We start from the raw sequence: 20,545 nt of genomic DNA, 5'->3' as shown, positions 1-20,545 counted from the left end.
AAACAAAAGAAGAGCCACATAGGTCCACCTAGAATTTTCTTTTTCTGTTTCTTTTTTTTTCTGGGCGGGGGGTGGGTGTGGACAGAGTCTCGCTCTTTTGCTCAGGCTGGAGTGCAGCAGTGCCATCTTGGCTCACTGCAACCTCCACCTCCTGGGTTCAAGTGATTCTTTTGCCTCAGCCTCCCAGGTAGCTAGGATTACAGACAGGTATGCGCCATTACACCCAACGAATTTTTTTTGTATTTTTAATAGAGACAGTGTTTCGCCATGTTAGCCAGGCTGGTCTCAAGTGATCCACCCACCTCAGCCTCCCAAAGCGTTGGGGTTACAGGCAGGAGCCATTGGCCTGGCCTATAATTTTCATATATGTCCCACTGTACTCAGCACTAAATGCCACTGTCAGGCTCTATTAATACCATGAGCCTCAGGCATACTCAGCTAGCTTTCACATCATCACGTCTCAGCTTCTTGTCCAAGCTCTGCCATCTTTCTTGTTCATAGAGTTTTACTCTGTAGAGGCTCATGTTACTTTAAGGTGTGAAAGCACATTATTGACAAGTAAAGGCCTCTCCCCTCAAAATTTTGTTAAGCTGCAAATACCTGTATTGAAACCTCTTAGTTACTCTCCCTGAACAAACTAGAAGGGAAACCACTGCCCTTTTAGCCAGCTGTGCTGCTTCTGCGTGAATGATAATGATAAATAAGCAAAACGTATGACCATCAGTGGAGAAAGGTAGTCTGAAGGCCCAGATTCAAAATTTAAAATACATGAGAAGTCTTTACCTTTTCTTGCAGATTAATTTAACTGGAATTCATTTATTGATGATGAGTGTTAACCTCTGTCTTACTGAAAAAGAAATCTGCTTAAGTAATATTTTTCCTGCTTATCTATTTCAAAGTTGAACGTTAGCATCTTTTAGGGCTTTAAATGTGAAATTTAAGTATGATGGATAAAATGACTCTAATGATTTGTTTCATTTTCATTCAGAACACTGGTGTTTCTTTTTCAGGGAGCAGCCATGTTCTCTTACATTTGATTGATTAATAAAGGTCAAAAACCCACCCCAACAGCATATAACTTAATTTTTTCCAACAAACTATTGATAACTGCTTAAGAGGGACAGTAACTGATTGTCTTGTACATAATGGAAAAATTTTGAACATCGGATATCTCTGGTTTCATTTTAAAGGCCATGAAGGCCCCAGAACTGAAAGAGAAGCTCGAAGAGTCTGAAAAGCTGATAAAAGAACTAACAGTGACTTGGGAAGAGAAGCTGAGGAAAACAGAAGAGATCGCACAGGTAGCTTGATAATTTAGCCCTAAAATATTGGGATTCTTTTTCATTTATTGTCTTTTCTGTGTAGTTTCCTGTCATCTTCAGAAAGTCTTTTTTTTTTTTTTGGTGGAGTCTCACTCTGTCGCCCAGGCTGGGGTGCAGTGGCATGATCTTGACTCACTGCAACCTTCACCTCCTGGGCTCAAGGAGTTCACATGCCTTAGCCTCCCGAGTAGCTGGGATTACAGGTGCCTAGTACCATGCCCGGCTCATTTTTATATTTTTAGTAGAGATGGGGTTTCACCATGTTGGCCAGGCTGGTCTCAAACTCCTGACCTCAGGTGATCTGCCCACCTCAGCCTCCCAAAGTGCTGGGATTACAGGCGTGAGCCACTGCTCCCGGCCTTGGAAGGTCTTCTAAGGGCCCTTTTCTGCTGAACCAGAGATTGCAAAGATCACTTTTTTTTTTTTTTTTTTTGAGACAGGGTCTCCATCTGTCACCCAGGCTGGAGTACAGCAGCTCAATCATAGCTGTTTTGCAGCCTCAACATCCTGGGCTCAAGTGATTCTCCTGCCTCAGCCCCCCAAGTAGCTGGGACCACAGGCACGTGCTACCATGCCCAGCTAATTTTATCTATTTTTTTGTAGAGCTGGGGTCTTATTTTGTTGCCTGGTCTGGTCTCAAATTCCTGAGCTCAACTGGTCTCATACACTCTGGTCTCAGCCTCCCAGAGTTCTGGGGTTACAGGCGTGAGCCACTGTGCCTGGCCCAGCAAAGATCACTTTGAGACACTGACGTCATGTCTTTTTATCAACGTACAATTTGGCCCATGTATTTGCTAGACGTGTTAGATAGCACTAAATTTGAACAAGTATGGTTACAGAAAATGTCATTCATATTTCCTGCTCATCACATTTAAGCGAAAGTCTGTTTTGTGAATTTTTTTTTTTTTTTTTTCAGACAGATCTCACTCTGTCACCCAGGCTGGAGTGCAGTGGCGCAATCTTGGTTCACTGCAACCTCCGCCTTGGGTGCAAGCAATTCTTCTGCCTCAGCCTCCCGAGTAACTGTGACTAGAGGCTTGCACCACCACTCCTGGCTAATTATTTTTGTACTTTAGTAGAGACGGGATTTCATTGTGTTGCCCAGGCTGATCTCAAACTCCTGAGCTCAGGCAATCCATCCACCTTGGCCTCCCAAAGTGCTAGGATTACAAGTGTGAGCCACTGTGCCCAACCTTGTTTTGTGATTTTTAGATCACCTGGCAAAGCATGAGGCTACCTGATTTTTATTTTATTTTGTTTTATTTATTTATTGAGATGGAGCCTTGCTTTGTCACCCAGGCTGGAATGCAGTGGCGCAATCTTGGCTCACTGCAACCTCCGCCTCTCAGGTTCAAGCTATTCTCCTGCCTCAGCCTCCCACGTAGCTAGGACTATAGGTGTGTGCTACCACACCTGGCTAATTTTTGTATTTTTTTAGTAGAGACAGATTCACCACATTGGCCAGGCTGGTCTCGAACTCCTGACCTCAGGGTATCCACCTGCCTTGGCTTCCCAAGAGGCTACCTAATTGACAGAGAATTTGTAACATATAGCATATCATAATTTTTTCAATGTATTTGATTATTTGGGCTTATTAGGAAATGCTGTATGTTTATATTTTAACTTTTACTTAAGTTAAAATATAAAGGAAGTACTATTTCTCGGGGTTGTGTGCATTATGAATTTCTCTACATTATATATTTCACGAACATTTTTAATCTTATTGATCATTTGGAAATATTGGACCATCCCGATCACGTAGCTTAACAGCAGTCACTGGAACCCAGTCCAGCCTTCTGCTGATATGTTTCTTATAGGTATCATTCACACCCACACATACCCCTACTCCTCACTCACTACCCCGCTTAACATTGCTTTATGTTTCTCTGTAGTACTTAACACCACTGGAAATTCTGTGTACCATATTGACTTAACTGTTTTCTTATGGCCTGTCTCCTCCCACCAGAATATAACTTGTCATGAAAGATGGGACTTTATTGGGTTCAGTGCTGTATTCCCAGCCCGAGATCAATACCTACTACATTGTAGACTCTAATAAATATATCTTGAATGAATGAATGAATGAATGCAAGGCTTTCCACAGTAGAGACCCAACCTTCTCTTCCAGCCTCAACTCCCACTGCTTTCCCATATTTGCCAGGGGTTCTTGGCCCCTGAAATCATCTAGTATGTCCTGAACCTTTCATTACTGTGCTTCCGATGCCCTACCCCAAGAACACCCTATCCTTATATTTCTGTTGAAATTCTTCTTATGCTTCAAGAACTATCTCAAATATATTCTCTTTCTCCAGCCTTTCTTGGTCTCTTAACCCATCATGATCTCTCTCCTTGGAAGCCCCTGGCATTTTGTACCCTTCCAATAGCACAACACTCTCTTCTTTTGTGCTCTAGTTATATGGTCTTGTCTCCTCTACTAGACTCTAAGCTCCTTAAGAGCCAAAATGGTGTCTGGTTCATCCTTGGTGCCCCATCACGCCTGCCACAGGATGTCGTGCACTGTAGACTCTCTGTTAATGTGGTTGAGCAGAGCAGCATGTGTAATCCCATTGGCACCGTCCCCAGAAACAGTGACTTACTCTTTCCGTGGATACGTCTTATGAATAGAACAACAAATAGTTTCCTTCTTTTGTCTGTTTTTGTGCACAGGAAAGACAACGACAACTTGAAAGCATGGGGATTTCCCTGGAGATGTCTGGTATCAAGGTGGGGGATGACAAATGCTACTTAGTCAATCTGAATGCAGACCCTGCTCTTAACGAACTTCTGGTTTATTATCTAAAGGTAGGAGAACATATAAATACATAGTTGCAATCAAGATTCATTCCTATATAGTTCCTAGTTGAATCTGGAAGCCTGTCTCTGTGATGTTGCTTTTTGTATCCAGCTTAGCCCTCAATAAAACTAAGATGGATAGTGCCCTCAGATCCCCACTAAGAAGGAAAAACAGCTATTTTGTATCATCTGGGGCTATGCAGTTGGGGCTGATCTCCTGTGAGTCCAATCTCAGAGGGGCACAAGTGGACAACAGTAGGTATGGAGGTGATGCCTCGCTATATGAGAAGGCTCTAGGTGTGAGATGGTGAGGATTCTGGGGAATATCTGTGTTCTTCCACAAAGCTCCCGAGAAGCTCTAGAGGTTCTTACTTTATGCTTCTGAGTAATTCCAAGGAGATCTCAAGATCAACACAAGCCTAAAGCAGACCCTCGTCCTAGATTAAATAGACAACAGTGTTCTTCTAGTTCTATCCCTTGTAAACCTACATCCTCAGGAAATAACTTTTGGTCCCATAATCACCCTTCAACTGTAGAGGTGGGATGGGGCCGCCCTGTTGCCACTGTGGTTGCAGGATACGCTATGTTGGATAGCTTACTGTAGCAGTTCTCAAATTTTCTGACTTCAGAACCCATTTACACTCTTAAAAACTATCAAGGACTCCAAAGAACTTTCGTGTATCTGGGTTATATCTGTGTTTACTGTATTGGATGCTAAGACTAAGAACATTTTAAACTACAAACATAAACATAAACCCTTAGCCCTCAGGGCTATAACATCATTACATGTCTCATAGACTCTGGAAAACCCCACCAATACACGCGTGATAAAATGAGAGAGCAAAGGCAAACAACATGTTCATGTTTCTATTAAAGTAGTTTTGACCTCATAGACCTCCTGAAAGGTTCTCAGAGACCCCAGGGGTTCTCATGTCACATTTTTAGAACTGCTTGCTTACTCTGCAAAGTGAGAAATAAGATATCTGATTGACATGGATTTAGGACACTGCGACTGACATAAGGCATTCAGCCAACCATCAGGGCATTTTTAATCTCACACATACACTTTCTGAGTTACAGAAACAAACTTTCAAGGACTGGGGACCTGGGGACTTGAAGGCAGCTTGTATATGCAGTTCACACACCTAAAGCTCTAAATGCAGAGGTATTGCCCGCTTGTGAACAATGAGGCACCTTGTTAAGGATTCTGATCTGCCTAGTAAATATATGAAATGCAATGGAGAATAAGCCAAATTGAAGCAAGGAGCCTCAGTCTTCTATGATCCTTTCCCTTCTACTTTCCTAGAGACATAAATATGGTACAGATAGCCCCTGAGTTATTGAGAGTCCCCCAACAAACTTAAGATTTGTTCATTTAGACAATGAGTAGGGGTAAGGAATTGCCTCTGAAATCTTAATTTTGAAAGACCAATCCTTATACTTTCTCTGTCAAATAGAGAAGTATTATTGTAGTTATTAAACTATTTTAAGAGCAATAGTAAAAAAAAAAAAAAAATGGGACAAGCAGTGACTGAATCACCAATAGTCACAGTCCTCATATGTCTGCGGTTCGGGTACTTAAAAAATCACATGAGGCCAGGTGTGGTGTATTTACTGTCAATCAGATGTCCTGTTTCTCACTTTGCAGTGTAAGCAAGCGGTTCTAAAAGTGTGATCTGGGGTCTCTGAGAACCTTTCAGGAGGCCTATGAGGTCAAAACTACTTTAATAGAAACGTGAACATGTCATTTGCCTTTGCTGTCTCATTTTATCACGCATGTATTGGTGAATGGAGTTTTCCGGAGTCTATGAGACATGTAATGATATCATAGCCCTGAGGACTAAGGGTTTATGTTTATGTTTGTAGTTTAAAATGTTGTCAGTCTCACGCCAGTAATCCCAGAACTTTGGGAGGCCAAGGTGGGAGGATCACTTGAGGCCAGGAGTTCAAGACCAGGCTGGCAAACGTGGTAAGACCCCTGTCTGTACTAAAAATAAAAATTAGCCGGACATGGTGGCACATACCTGTAATCCCAGCTACTCGGGAGGCTGAGGCAAGATAATCGCTTGAACCCAGGAGGTGGAGGTTGCAGTGAGCTGAGGTCGTACCACTGCTCTCCAGCCTGGGTGACAGAGTGAGACAGCATGTCAAAAAAAAACCCACAAGTTTGTACATGGTGTGACCCACAGGCAGTCATGCTCTACGTCATATCAGTATTAGAAATCCAACATTTTTAGCATTTTCAAAGTTGGATATTTTAAAATATGACTCTCAATGAAACTGCTTTTTAATGGTTCTTAAATTTATGTAACTGTTTTCAAAACACTTTCACTGTTAACTCAGATGATCCTAAAAGAAATGTAAGTAGGTGAAATGGATAATATTATCCTGGTTTTGCCAACAAAGAAATTGAGGCTCAGAGAGGGAACTGGCTTGCCCGTGGTCAAGTCAAAACTGAAACTCAAAAGTATTCTACTGTCAAGTCCAATTTCCTGTGTTAAAAACAACAACTAATCATTGTCAATTGGGGATTTTTTTTTGGTAGTGTTTAAACATTTTTTAATTTGGTGTATTAAGGGTAAGCTTTTTACTTTTAATGCTTAAGATATTTAACATCTCTGGCAGGATTCGTTTAATATTTTTGTGCATATGTTGATGAGTTATTCAAACTGACTGTGATAAATTTTTGTTGAGTTACTCATAAGTGTGAGTTTTTCTTTCTTTAATAATCTTTTACTAGGATCACACCAGGGTGGGTGCAGATACCTCTCAAGATATCCAGCTTTTTGGCATAGGAATTCAGCCTGAGCACTGTGAGATTGACATTGCGTCTGATGGAGATGTCACTCTTACTCCAAAAGAAAATGCAAGGTAAGAAAAGTAAATGGCGACTTCACGTGTCTTGTGTGCCTTATTTTCAGAAGGAGAAGGCTGCCTCTTTCTGTTTGCTTTCAGCTATATTAAAGTTAAGGATACACTGGGTCCTCCAGGGGTCCTGGCCTTCTGATTGTAGAGAGTGATTACTGTGAAGGAGTGACTATTTTTGTATGGGAGTTCTAGTTCCACTTATTCCATAACTCTGAGCTTTAGAACCCTGTAAAGATCAGGAGTCCAATAATGAGAGTAAGTGAAAAGAGTAACTTACTGGAAAAGTAAAACTCAAAATGACACTTCTTTTCTTTCATCAAACTTTACCTGACAGTCCTTTGGCAAATTAACCTTCAATTAACTATTTAGTTATCTCGTCCACCTCCAATGTTTTGTTTTGTTTTTAAATACCAGAAAATTGGCTAGGCGGGGTGACTCACACCTGTAATCCCAGCACTTTCAGAGGCTGAGGCAGGAGTATTGCTTGAGCCCAGGAGTTCAAGACCAACCTGGGCATTATAGTGAGACACCATCACTACAGAAAATAAATAAAAAAATTAGCCGAGCATGGTGTTCGATTCCCGTAGTCCCAGCTACTTACAAGGCTGAGGTGGGAGGATCACTCAAGCTCAGGAGGTCGAGGCTACAGTGAGCCATGGTCATGGCACTACACTCTAGCCTAGCCTAGGTTACAGATCGAGACCCTGTCTCAAAAAAAAAGTGGAGAGAATAATAAAAAATGTAGAGAGAATAATATAATGAAACCCCATGGACCCATCCTCCAGTTTTAAAAATGAGCACCTCATAGACGATTTTGTTATTTATATGCCTTCCATATCTCCTCCCCCTTCCTAAAGCAGGCCAGGAACAGTGGCTCATACCTGTAATCTCAGCACTTTGGGAGGCCGAGGTGGGCATATTGCCTGAGTCCAGGAGTTCAAGATCAGCCTAAGCAACATGGCAAAACCCCCTACTCTACAAGAAATACAAAAAATTAACTGGTGTAGTGGTACACACCTGTAGTCTCTGCTACTCGGGAGGCTGAGGTGGGAGGATCAGTTGAGCCCAGGAGGTTGAGGCTGTAGTGAGTCATAATTGCGCCATTGCACTCCATCCTGGACAACCAGAGTAAGACCGTGTCTCAAAAAGAAAGCAGAATTATTTATTCTTTATTTATTTATTTATTTATTTCGAGACAGAGTCTCACTCTGTTGCCCAGGCTGGAGTGCAGTGGCAAGATCTTGGCTTACTGCAACCTCCGCCTTCCGGGTTCAAGCAAACCTCCTGCCTCAGCCTTCCAAGTAGTTGGGATTACAGGTGCCCACCACCACGCCCAGAAAAAAAAAGTATTTTAAAGTAGATTCCAGATTTTATAACATTGTATCCGTAAATATCTCAGTATCTCTCTCTAAAAGATGAAGATTCTTATAGTTTCAATATCATCATACCTAAAATAATTAATAATATTTCCTTACTAATCATCATATAGCCAGTCAGTGCTGAGATTTCCCCAGTTCTTTCATCAGTGTTCTTTTTCAGATGTTTCTGGAAATTAAGATCCAGATAAGATCTTACCATTGTTTTATAGTATTCCTCTTAGATCTCTTTTAACAAATGGGTTTCTTCTTCCTCTCTTCTCTCTGTGTGTGTGTCTGTTTATCCCTGTCTCTCTCTGCCTTTCTTCTTCCTTGCATTTTATTTGTTGAAGTCACCTCATTGTTGATCCTAGAGGTTCCCACAGTCAGGATTTTGCTCACTGCATCCCATGGCATAATTTCACATCCTCCATTGTTCTCTGTATTTCCTAAATTGGCATTTAAATGTGGAAGCTTGATCAGGTTCAGCTCAAATTTTGACAAGAATAGCCATGGGTGGTGCTTTCTGTCTCCATCAGGAGTGCATCATGTCAGGTTGTCATTCTCTGAGGGGTGTTGGCGGCCCTTGGTCCTCATGGCTTAGATCGTGTGTTTTCATAGTGGTTACACATTCTGCTCTTCCTTCTTTAAGCATTACTTGGAATGCATTTATTCAGAGAAAGCTCCCCTAGTTATCTCTTTGGCTACCAGGGCAGGGTCTTGTGCTCCTTCCCATTCACCTGGTATTTTCCCTCGTGTTCTCCCAGGTCCTGTGTGAACGGCACCCTTGTGTGCAGTACCACCCAGCTGTGGCATGGTGACCGAATCCTATGGGGAAATAATCACTTTTTTAGGTAACATCTTTGTGTTCTGTAATATATTTTCGTATATGTTTTTTCTGTTATCTATTTAAGTGTAAAGCAACTTGATTTTTCTCTAATGGTGAAAAACCCCACAGAATAAACTTACCTAAGAGGAAACGTCGAGATTGGTTGAAAGACTTTGAAAAAGAAACGGGTCCGCCGGAGCATGACCTGGATGCAGCCAGTGAGGCTTCCTCTGAACCAGACTATAACTATGAATTTGCACAGATGGAAGTTATCATGAAAACTCTGAATAGTAATGGTAAGACCCTCACGCTGTATTCCAGCGCCTTGGACATTTCCTCACCTCATACCACCGAGTGAGGGATAAGCATGCATCAAGTGTCATTCCGCATTCCACATTTTAAACACATAAAACTGCTCATTTCTTTAAAAGGCCATCAGTGAATAACTAATGACAAGATATGGGGGAGATGGTCTTCTCCCTCAGTTACAACCAGGATATGGATGGTCCTGTTATTGAGACCTCTTATTCCCAAGACAATTATGGTAACATTGCCACGGGCCTGCAATACTGAATGATTTTGACAGAAGTCCTTACCAAATTTCTCATCATCGAGCCTGTCATATCTGAATCCTTGAGAATGTAAAAACCCCTAAGAGAATATAAATTCAGGAATTTCAAATATAATCTAATGGAAAGATAAAAGTCACAGCATTTTAGTATAAACTCAACTGGAAATTGTACCCCAAAGATACTTATTTAATAAGCCCAGATCACTTTTACAAAAATGATAGTGAAAATGAAATGCTTTATAGCCTCTTTGTTTGACTTGTACTCCAAGTTTCACGTCTAAAAGTCTGTGTTCCTTCACCTTTTCTTTCTTCTTCTGTGCCTGTACACACCTGCCTGCATTAAATAAAATAGACACCAAATTCTTTCCTTTTTTGCTGTTTTATAATGTACTTTTTCTTACCCCATCACTCAGTCTCTTAATTACTAGACTTGATGACTGGGACTTAGAAACCAGACAGCAGTTTTCTCCTGTTACCAACCAGAAGATGACATTTCTGGTACTAGAACGATTTTATGAGGATAAAACTGAGGCTGTTTAGGGGCACCTGAGAAAGGTAGTTTGTAGGCTCAGTCCAACCTCCCCTTCCCATTCATCTGATTTGGGGCACCTGAGGTTCCCTAACTTGAACCAGGGTGGACCTCCAGGGTCCTGACGGCCACAGGCCGCCTCTACCTGACAGGGGGCTTGAAGAGCATTTTGTTTTTGAGAGTTGAGCTCTTCCCTTAAACAGTGGCTTTCTCACTTTACTCTTTGAGCCTATCTGGGAAGAATTTGAGCATAGAGAATTTTGGCATATGTGCTGCCAAGGCAAGCACATGGTGAGAGAATTATCAGTCAGATCTCTGGCATATCAAATTGGGGATTCTGTTGCAGGAATAAAGTTTTTGGCCTTTTCATTGATTTCTGATTATGAAGTTTTTGCCTAGGGAGCCTCTTTTTTTTAATTATAAAAATGAAATAAAGGGTTGGGCATGGTGACACATCTGTAATCTCAGCACTTTGGGAGGCCGAGGTGGGCGGATCACCTGAGGTCAGGAGTTCGAGACGAGCCTGACCAACATGGCAAAACCTAGTATCTACAGAAAATACAAAAGTTAGCCAGGCATAGTGGCACATGGCTGTAATCACAGCTACTGGGAAGGCTGAGGCAGGAGAATCGCTTGAACCAAGGAGGCAGAGGTTGAGCCAAGATCGCATCACTGCACTCCAGCCTGGGTGACAAAATGAGACTCCTTATCAAAAAAAAAAAAATTATATATATATATATATATATATATATAAATTAAAGGCCAGGCATGGTGGCTCACATCTGTAATCCCAGCACTTTAAGAGGCCAAGACGGGCAGATCGCTTGAGGCCAGGACTTGAAGACGAGCCTGGGCAACATAGTGAAACCCCATCTCAACTAAAAATACAGAAATTTGCCAGGCATAGTGGTGCGCACCTGTAATCCCAGCACTTTGGGAGGCTGAAGTAGGCAGATTACTTGAGGCCAGGAGTTCGAGACCAGCCTGGCTAACATGGAGAAACCCCGTCTCTACTAAAAACACAAAAATTAGCCAGGCGTGGTGGTGCATGCCTGAAATCCTAGCTACTCAGGAGGCCGAAGCACGAGAACCACTTGAACCTGAGAGGCGGAGGTTGCAGTGAGCTGAGTTCACACCACTATACTCCAGCCTGAGCAACAAAGCAAGAGTCTGTTTCAAAAAAAGAAAGGAAAGGAAGGAAAAAGGGAGGGAGGGAGGAAGGAGGCAGGGGTGGGAGTGGAGAGAGAGAGAGAGACAGAGAAAAAGCCAGACTGTGAAAAACAAGTGTAATGTATTTATATAAAGAGTATAGAGGCCAGGCACGGTGGCTCTTGCCTATAATCCCAGCACTTTGGGAGGTTGAGGCAAGTGGCTTACCTGAGGTCAGGAGTTCAAGACCAGCCTGGCCAACATGGTGAAACCCGTCTCTACTAAAAATACAAAAAAAAGATTAAAAAAAAAAAAAATTAGCCAAGCATGGTGGCAGGTGCCCATAATCCTAGCTATCCAGGAGGCTGTGGCAGGAGAATCGCTTGAACCTGGGAGGCAGAGGTTGCAGTGAGCCGAGATCGCACCATTGCACTCCAGCCTGGGCCACAAGAGCAAAACTCTGTCTGCCAAGGGAAATGAAAAAAGAAAAAAAGGATAAAACCACAAAGAAAAAAGTGGGAAATAAACAACTTTATGAGAAAAGTTTGGCAGTTTCTGTCTTTAAACAGAGTCGAGTGTTAAGATTAGCCACTGGGGCTTTGGGCCCTGCAGTGCAGGGTGGACCATAGCTAGAAATCAAGCTTCATTCCACGCTGCCACTTCCCCACCAATTGGGAGGAATCCCAAAGACATTCCAAAGTGATATTGAGACGTCAGAATCACATTAATGGGTCATGTGACTACCTGCCTGAACGACAAGCCTCCTGTGAGTGATCTTTTGGACGCCTGAGTGAACACAGGGTGTCCAGGAGGATGTAGGATGTAGACTCTAAACTCCAGGTGGAAGAACTCCCATTGGAGAGAGCTCATGGCTTCAGCTAACATTACAGAATCTAGACATCTCTAGTCGCTAACTGCAGAGTTTACAGGTGGTATTGGTTTCACCATTTAGCCATCCCAGATCATAGGTTTCTTATTTTAATCAATTACTACCTTCTTATATATAAATTAACTCCTTCAATAACCAATGAGTATTTAGTAAGCATTTGTTAATTCCTCTGATCCTCTCAGCCACACCAATTAGTCATCAGTGGCCTGGTGCACAGTGTTAACGTGAGTTATTCTTTTGTATCCCACATCAGGCCTTGCTCTCCAATGTTGATTTTGTCCATGTAGAAGTTATATTTATGGCCGGGCACAGTGGCTCACACTTATAATCCTAGCACTTTGGGAGGCTGAAGTGGATGGATCACTTGAGGTCAGGAGTTCGAGACCAGCCTAGCCAACATGGTGAATCCCAGTCTGTCTTAAAAATACAAAAATTTAGCCAGGCTTGGTGATGCGTGCCTGTAGTCTCAGCTATTCAGGAGACTGAGACAGGAGCATCACTTGAACCTGGGAGGTGGAGGCCGCAGTTAGAGATGAGATTTCGCCATTGCACTTCAGCCTGGGTGACAGAGCAAGACTTCATCTCAAAAAAAAAAAAAAGGAAGTCGTGTTTCCCCCTACCCCATCCTTTACCCAGTTCCAGTGGAGCTTCCCTTTGGGGCATACACACAGTCTCTGATGCAAGTGCTGCCGTGCTGGCGGCTGGACGGTGTTCACTGTGATTCTCCTCTACTGCTAGGTGGCTTCCCGATAATAAGCCTGTCTGCCTGGTGGTCATCCCCTTGGTGGTCTTATTTGAAGATCCTCTTCCCTCTCATGTGGTTTCAGACGAAGGTCCTCCACAAACACTGGGAGAAAGGTTTTTAACTGAGTGGCATTGGCATGAGGGAGCTTGGCTGGTTTTTAGCAGTGCTGCTGATTGATGCTCATGCTCCATGCTTTGGCAAAAATCTAACTAACATGATTGGGAAGAAGCTGGAGTTTTCTGGCTGATGAAGGTGCCCTGTGTTCTTCATTGAGGAATATTCCTTTTCAGTTATGAACACCCCACCCCAACACATAGATACACACACTTCCATTTGCCTCCCAGATTTTGGTTCAACTCTAACAGCAGCTGTTCTTCTCTATGCTTGCAACGGCACTGAAAAGTATTATTGGTGTTATTACTGCTGTTATTGATGGCTTTATTGCTGTTGACAGCAAAGCAATTCAGGTCAGTAGTACTTGCAGATATATATTCACCGACATTATCCCAGTAATAGGGAAGAATAATGTATTTTTTAGTTTCTAGAATAAATACTGATCTAAAACCCAGTTCATTTGAATTAAAAGTAAAAAGAAACCTAGTATTTGTGGACAATAATGCCTTCTTCACAAGGGTTTGAAATTGGAATCAGACAAAATAAGAATCATCTCTTTTTTCAATGTCAATGGCAGCTCTAAAGAAAGAGCAACTTTGCCAAGTGCAGTGGCTCTCTCCTGTAATCCCAGCACTTTGGGAAGCCAACGTGGGAGGATTGCTTGAGGCCAGGAGTTCGAGACCAGCCTGGGCAACATAGTGAGACTTCATCTCTATAAAACATTTAAAAAATAAAGAACAATTAAGGGGCTGACAAAGGGTCATACATAGTGCCAGTTTGTTCCATCTGGGATCAAATAGTTCTTTTTTTCTCCAAAGATCTATTTCCCTTCAGTTCAGTTTTTTAGACATTTTGTTTGTGGATTAATTCTAATTCTGTTTCTCATATAAATACCCCGCTACCGGCGCCACTACCACTGCCGTTTTCTCCTTTCCATCCTTGTGATGATGGGTCGGTTTGAGCTCATTGCATAGTTACCTACTAAGTAAAGAAAACACTAATGAGGACGAGAAAGTGCTATGCCCAAACTAAATGTGGTCCTTTCTTTTTTCCTAAAATACTTACCTCTTTGAGATCTTGGCTTTGGGCACCTGGCTCAGTATTTAAAACAGTTTGTTCAAGAGAAGGAAGGTGATAGGAAAAATAAACCTGTGGACAATCTCTCAATATTTGGTTGGTATTTTGAGAAAGGGCCAAATAATCTTTGGCTTCTGTCCTGGGCCACAACATAGAATCAGATCAACGTGCTGATCTGGATGGTCTGTTTTAAAATATACTGCTTGTAGGAGTAAAGACTTGAAACTGGTTAATTGATCTGAAAAGAAAATGTCATCAAACATGTCTGTGAGAAAGGTGTTTCCAGACTACTGTTAGGGATCAGAGGCGAAACAAAAACCCAGCCCCTAGACCTCCACCATAGCTGTGTGTGATGAGGGCAGATCTGGGAGTTCCGGGAACGGGGCTTGCAAGACTACTGTGGGAGTCTCAGAGGAAGGATGCGTTGAGTTGCTCTCTCTTCTGTATTTGCACTTCGATCTGTGGCCACTCGTCACTCCCGGTGAGTAGTGGTAGTGCTGTATCATGACAACTGCTGGTGCAGTTTTAAACAGCCTCACTCACGTGGCCTGTGTCAGCATGGAACCTTGGGGTGAGATCCCCTCTGCCTCAGTCATTTGGGATCATGTGTGTTTCTGCACTACTGACTAACAATGGAAATGTGGATTATGTATCTTATTCAGAATCTCGTAGCAAAAACCCTGTAATGCAATTTTATAAAATGATGTGTTTTCCAGTTTCTCTGAAAAAGATTTATAAACGCTGTTAGGACAGTTGGGCTCTATCTAAATATAAATGGACAGCAAGTACTGTAGCACCCTGTCCTTTCTTTTTTAAGCCCAGAGCCTATATACTGTTTGAGAAATATGTGTATATATATTTTTTTAATTCTGAGAGAACTTTTCTTCTCTAGAGCTTACATTTAAAATGTCTTCAGATGCCCTCAAAAAATTTTACCATAAATCTCATATTTTTTTTAGAAGTTATAGGACTTTGTCAGAAGTTCTGATGCTTAGGAATACATAGGTTATTATTATATAGATAATGTTTTACCCACCCAGGATCTACCTTTGCATAAGATTTTTTGTTTGTTTTTTTGGTTTGGGTTTTTTCCCCCCAGTTTATTTTTATTTTATTTATTTATTTATTTATTTATTTTTTTGGTGGACGGGGGATGGAGTCTCACTCTGTTGCCCAGGTTGGAGTGCAATGGCACGATCTCAGCTCACTGCAACCTCCGCCTCTGGGTTCAAGCAATTCTCCTGCCTCAGCCTCCCAAGTAGCTGGGACTATAGGCACATGCCACCAAGCCCAGCTAGTTTTTAGTAGAGACAGGGTTTCACCATGTTGGCCAGGCAGATCTTGAACCCCTGACCTCAAGTGATCGGCCACCTCAGCCTCTCGAAGTGCTGAGATTACAGGCGTGAGCCAACATGCCCGTCCCCCAGTTTGTTTTCCATCAGCTTTTTAAATGATATATTTTAGGGACTCATTTCAGGACTCTACAAAGAAAACTATTTTGCTTTGAAAAAAATGCTGAATTTTAGAATTTTATATCAATAAAACAGTATCTTTTTTAAAAGTATCACTCTTTTGCAAAATACTAATTGTAAGCAAAACATTGGAGGTAAGAATACAACATCAGTTTATTATCAAGTGAATGTCCTACCCCAGCCAATTAGTTATCTGAGTTCAAAACCTGACCCTGTCACTTTGTAGCTACATGATGTAAATCAGCTATTTAGCCTTTATGACCCCCAGTTTCCTTATTTTTAAAATCAGGATGTATCCACACTTAGGCTTGTTGCAAAGCTTTCATGAGGTGATGCATGCAATGCAGATAGAGCCTCTACCTGAGATGTAGCCAGGAGCTGGTAGGGTTATTGTTGCCATTGTGGTTGTCATTTGTATTAAAACAACTCACCTATACTGAGCTTTTCTTGTGATTTTTTAAAAATTGGTTCTTTTTGTTTTGAATTATTTAACTTTATTTTTTGAAGCTAACATGTTATCTTTTTCTCTTACTACTAATACAGAAAATTAGTACAATTTACTTGTGTATTTTACCAGTTGATAGGGTATCTTGGAAAAATCAGTCAATAGCAATCAGGTGATATAAAAATTCCTCCTGAGTGACTTTAATTTTCAGCTTCTTTTCTGGAAATTAAACCGAGTACCAGTGTGTGGGGATACAGCATAAATGGCACTGAATAGCAGGCAAATGTGTGAATGTACAAGGAGGAAATCATGTCCCAGGCTGGTCTGAGAATGCATTTCTCAGTAATATAGTTCTGGGAAATATTAACTGTGATGATGATTTTCTTGTTCTACAGAGATTGTCTAATATTCTCCTTTCCTGCACTGTCCTCACTTAGCGATGTCGGTAACTTTCTCCTTTTGTGCATGTGGCCAGAGCCTTGGTCTTTCTCCACAGTATCCGGCTTACTGGTCATTACCAAGTCGATGTCCTGCCCAGCCCATTAGGATTTGCCTACACCACAGCCATCAGGGTAGCTCATTGGAGCAGGATCTGTTAGTACATCTATACCTATTCACCCATGTGCATGGTGGTGAGCTCTGTATCTGTACATGTGAGATGTTAGAAACAGGTTTTTATTATTTTTGCAAGTGAATTGTCCTTTTAGATACTAGTCTGAGAAATTGCCAGACCATATCCTTAACCAATATTTTCAAACATATGCTGTGATCTATAAGTTTCCTCCTACCTTAGAGAAATTCAAGAGTAATAAGATTTGTGGTGAAAGTCATAAATCTTTGTCATATACCAAAACTGATATTAAATGGACATAGAAATGAATTACCATAAAGAAAGATCAAATCTTATGTGCTTCTGTGTTTGGAGTGGTCCTAGATTTCATGAAGTTTTTCTTCCCAGTGGATAAGATCACATTCCCCTCTCTTCCCCATCTCTTGGTGGTAGATTAATGATTTATCTAAATGTTAGGATGAGCTCATCAAATTGAAGAAAGCAACATAGAGGATGTGGAGAATGTATACATACAAAGGGCATTTATCTGCAATGTCAGTAACAAAGAATTTGAGAGGATTTCCCTGATGTGGCCCCTCAGGCCTCTCACATAAAGTGTGTTAACTGGCTAGACTCTTTGCTAGAGGAAGCCCCCAGAGGCTGCAGTGCTTGGGATGAATGCTTGTTTTAGCCACCACTAAGACACCTTGCCTTGTCTCTTGGCTCACTAGACCCAGTTCAAAACGTGGTTCAGGTCCTGGAGAAGCAATACCTAGAAGAAAAGAGAAGTGCCCTGGAGGAGCAGCGGCTCATGTATGAGCGGGAACTGGAGCAACTCCGCCAGCAGCTCTCCCCCGACAGGCAGCCACCGAGCAGCGGCCCTGACCGCCTGGCCTACAGCAGCCAGACAGCACAGCAGAAGGTGACCCAGTGGGCAGAAGAGAGGTAAGAACTGCAATGCGGGCAGCCCAGAGTCAAGGCCGTGGGGCTTTGAGGGAGGGGTTTGTGAGACATGTCAGGGACAAACGTGGCAATGAGAGAACTCTTAATCCCATATCTGACTTACTGCCTATTAGCTTTTCCTTTCACAGATATTGCCCACCCTAAGTATGTTTACTATAATGTTAGCTGTTAAAGACCCCTCCTACCCTCACAACCCTTTACCCTTCAGTAAAAATGGTGCCAGGTTGCAAGGGTTATACAGGTATGTATTGAAATTTAGAAAGTTTGAATAATTTCTTTAACACAAAAGCATTTTTTTCTTATTTCGTATGCTTTTGAATCTATTTAAATACAACTTCAGTGGTGATTAATCTACTAAATGTGAAAGTTTAAGATTTATGGCTGGGTGCAGGGCTCACACCTGTAATCCTAGCACTTTGGGGAGGCTGAGCCGGGAGGATCACTTGAGCCCAGCAGTTTGAAACCAGCCTAGGCAACATAGTGAAACCTTGTCTCCACAAAAAATAAAAATTAGCCAGGTGTGGTGGGCATGCCTATAAGGTCACTGGGAGGATTGCTTGAGCCCAGGAGTTTAAGACCAGCCTGGGCAACATAGCAAGACCTTGTCTCTACAAAAAATAAAAAATTAGCCAGGCATGGTGACTCGTGCCTATAATCTCAGCTCCCTGGGAGGCTGAGGTAGGAGGGTCACTTGAGCCCCAGAGATCAAGGCTTCAGTGAGCTGCGATCATGCCACCACACTCCAGCCTGGGTGACAGAGAAAGAACCTGACCTGACTCAGGCTGGGCGCGGTGGCTCACGCCCGTAATCCCAACACTTTGGGAGGCCAAGGTGGGTGGATCGCCTGAGGTCAGGAGTTCAAGACCAACCTGGCCAACATGGTGAAACCCTGTCTCTACTAAAAATATAAAAATTAGGTGGGCATGCTGGCAAGCACCTGTAATCCCAGCTACTCGGGAGGCTGAGGCAGGAGAATCACTTGAACCCAGGAAGGGAAGGTTACAGTGAGCCAAGATTGCACCATTGCACTCCAGCCTGGGTGACAAGAGTAAGACTTTGTCTAAAAAAAAAAAAAAAAAAAAAGAACCTGACTAAAAATAAAAGATTTATGACTTTAAAATATTTATATCAGAACTCTCAAAGGAGAGAGTGGTGGAGTGTGGGCAGCAAGCCACTCAGGTGCCAAGGCAAGAGACCGAGGGCACAAGCTGTTCCAGTGTAATAAAATATATAGAATAAGAATAGTTATACTAGAAATAGATTATAGATATGATTATATATGTGTCATTAATCATTAGTTTGTAGCATTACTCTTTATTCCAACATTATAATAATCTTTGTTCTACAATTGTAACCTAGGAAAAACGAGGCCATACAGAGATAGGAGCTGAAGGGACAAGGTGAGAAGTGACCAGAAGACAAGAGTGTGAGCCCTCTGTTATGCCCAGACAGGGCCACTAGAGGGCTCCCTGGTCTAGCGGTAATGCCAGTGCCTGGGAAGGCGCCCGTTACCTAGCCGGCCTTGGTCTAGCGGTAGTGTCAGTGCCTGGGGAAGGCACCCGTTACTTAGCAGACCGGGGAAAAGGAGTCTCCCTTTCCCCGGGAGAGTTAGAGAAGACTCTGCTCCACCACCTCTTGTGGAAGGCCTGACATCAGTCAGACCCGCCCGCAGCCATCCGGAGGCCTAACCGTCTCCCTGTGATGCTGTGCTTCAGTGGTCACACTCCTGGTCTACTTTCATGTTCCACCCTGTACACCTGGCTCTGCCTTTTAGATAGCAGTAACACAATTAGTGAAAGTACTAAAAGTATTTGAAATACATGGAAGAAATAATGGCGTAAGCTGTCCTCTCTCTCTCTCTGCCTTGGCTGCCAAACAGGGAAGGGCCCCCTGTCCAGTGGACATGTGACTTGCGTGAACTTGCCTATCATTGGAGGTGGCTCACACTCCTTACCCTGCCCCCTTGTCTTGTATCCAATAAGTAACAGCACAGCCAGGCATTCAGGGCCACTACCGGTCTCCGTGTCTTGGTGGTAGTGGCCCCCCGGGCCCAGCTGTCTTTTCTTCTGTCTCTTTGTCTTGTGTCTTTATTTCTACGATCTCTCATCTCCGCACATGAGGAGAAAAATCCACCGACCCAGTAGGTCTGGACCCTACAGTAGAGGAAATGGTAATAATAATAATCACGACTGCCATAATAAGGACAATAGGTTATTGAAGACTTCTGTTGTGATTGCCATAGTCCAGGCATTTTATTAACATCCCAGCAGCAGTTTGCCATAGGAACTATTATCCCTGTCTTATAGGTCAGGCAGTCAGTTTAAATATCCTGCCTTAATCAACCATCTAGTAAGTGAAAAAACCAGAGTTTGAACCCAGGTCTCTCTGCAGTCTCCCAGTAACACCTGTGTTATGATAATAATTAATAGTAGTAATAAAAGCAGCACCTGGCCAGGCGCAGTGGCTCATGCCTGTGATCCCAGCAGTTTGGGAGGCTGAGGCGGGTGGATCATGAGGTCAGGAGTTCAAGACCAGCCTGGCCAAGATGGTGAAACCCTGTCTCTACTAAAAATACAAAAATTGGCTGGGTGTGGTGGCAGGCGCCTATAATCCCAGCTCCTTGGGAGGTTGAGGCAGAAGAATTGCTTGAATCCAGGAGGCAGAATTGCAGTGATCTGAGATCGCACCACTGCACTCTAGCCTGGGTGACAAAGCAAGACTGTGTCTCCAAAAAAAAAAAAGCAACACAGCAACACCTTATATCTATAGACCATTTTATACCATGTGCCAGGTACTAATTGCTGTTCCTGTATTCCTCTAATCCTCACAATTGCTACTGCTTTTACACCTAAGGAAACTGAGGCTGAGAGGTAA

The 20,545-nt window shown here is 42.6% G+C and overlaps 1 protein-coding gene across 5 annotated transcripts in view; it reads left to right on the top strand.

The window, feature by feature from the left end:
- Positions 1-20,545, top strand: part of KIF13A (kinesin family member 13A) — a 233,685-nt gene that overhangs the window by 156,067 nt on the left and 57,073 nt on the right. For all 5 annotated transcript variants that reach the window (XM_025383020.1, XM_025383017.1, XM_025383019.1 and 2 more), the window contains exons 12-17: positions 1,191-1,301; positions 3,990-4,124; positions 6,856-6,986; positions 9,106-9,192; positions 9,297-9,463; positions 17,440-17,653. In XM_025383020.1, the coding sequence (XP_025238805.1) occupies positions 1,191-1,301; positions 3,990-4,124; positions 6,856-6,986; positions 9,106-9,192; positions 9,297-9,463; positions 17,440-17,653 (845 nt within the window). The remainder of the gene's footprint in view (positions 1-1,190; positions 1,302-3,989; positions 4,125-6,855; positions 6,987-9,105; positions 9,193-9,296; positions 9,464-17,439; positions 17,654-20,545) is intronic.

This window comes from Theropithecus gelada, chromosome 4 (assembly GCF_003255815.1).
Source record: "Theropithecus gelada isolate Dixy chromosome 4, Tgel_1.0, whole genome shotgun sequence".
In the NCBI taxonomy this organism is placed as follows: Eukaryota; Metazoa; Chordata; class Mammalia; order Primates; family Cercopithecidae; genus Theropithecus; species Theropithecus gelada.
This window is presented reverse-complemented; position numbering and strand designations above follow the sequence as displayed.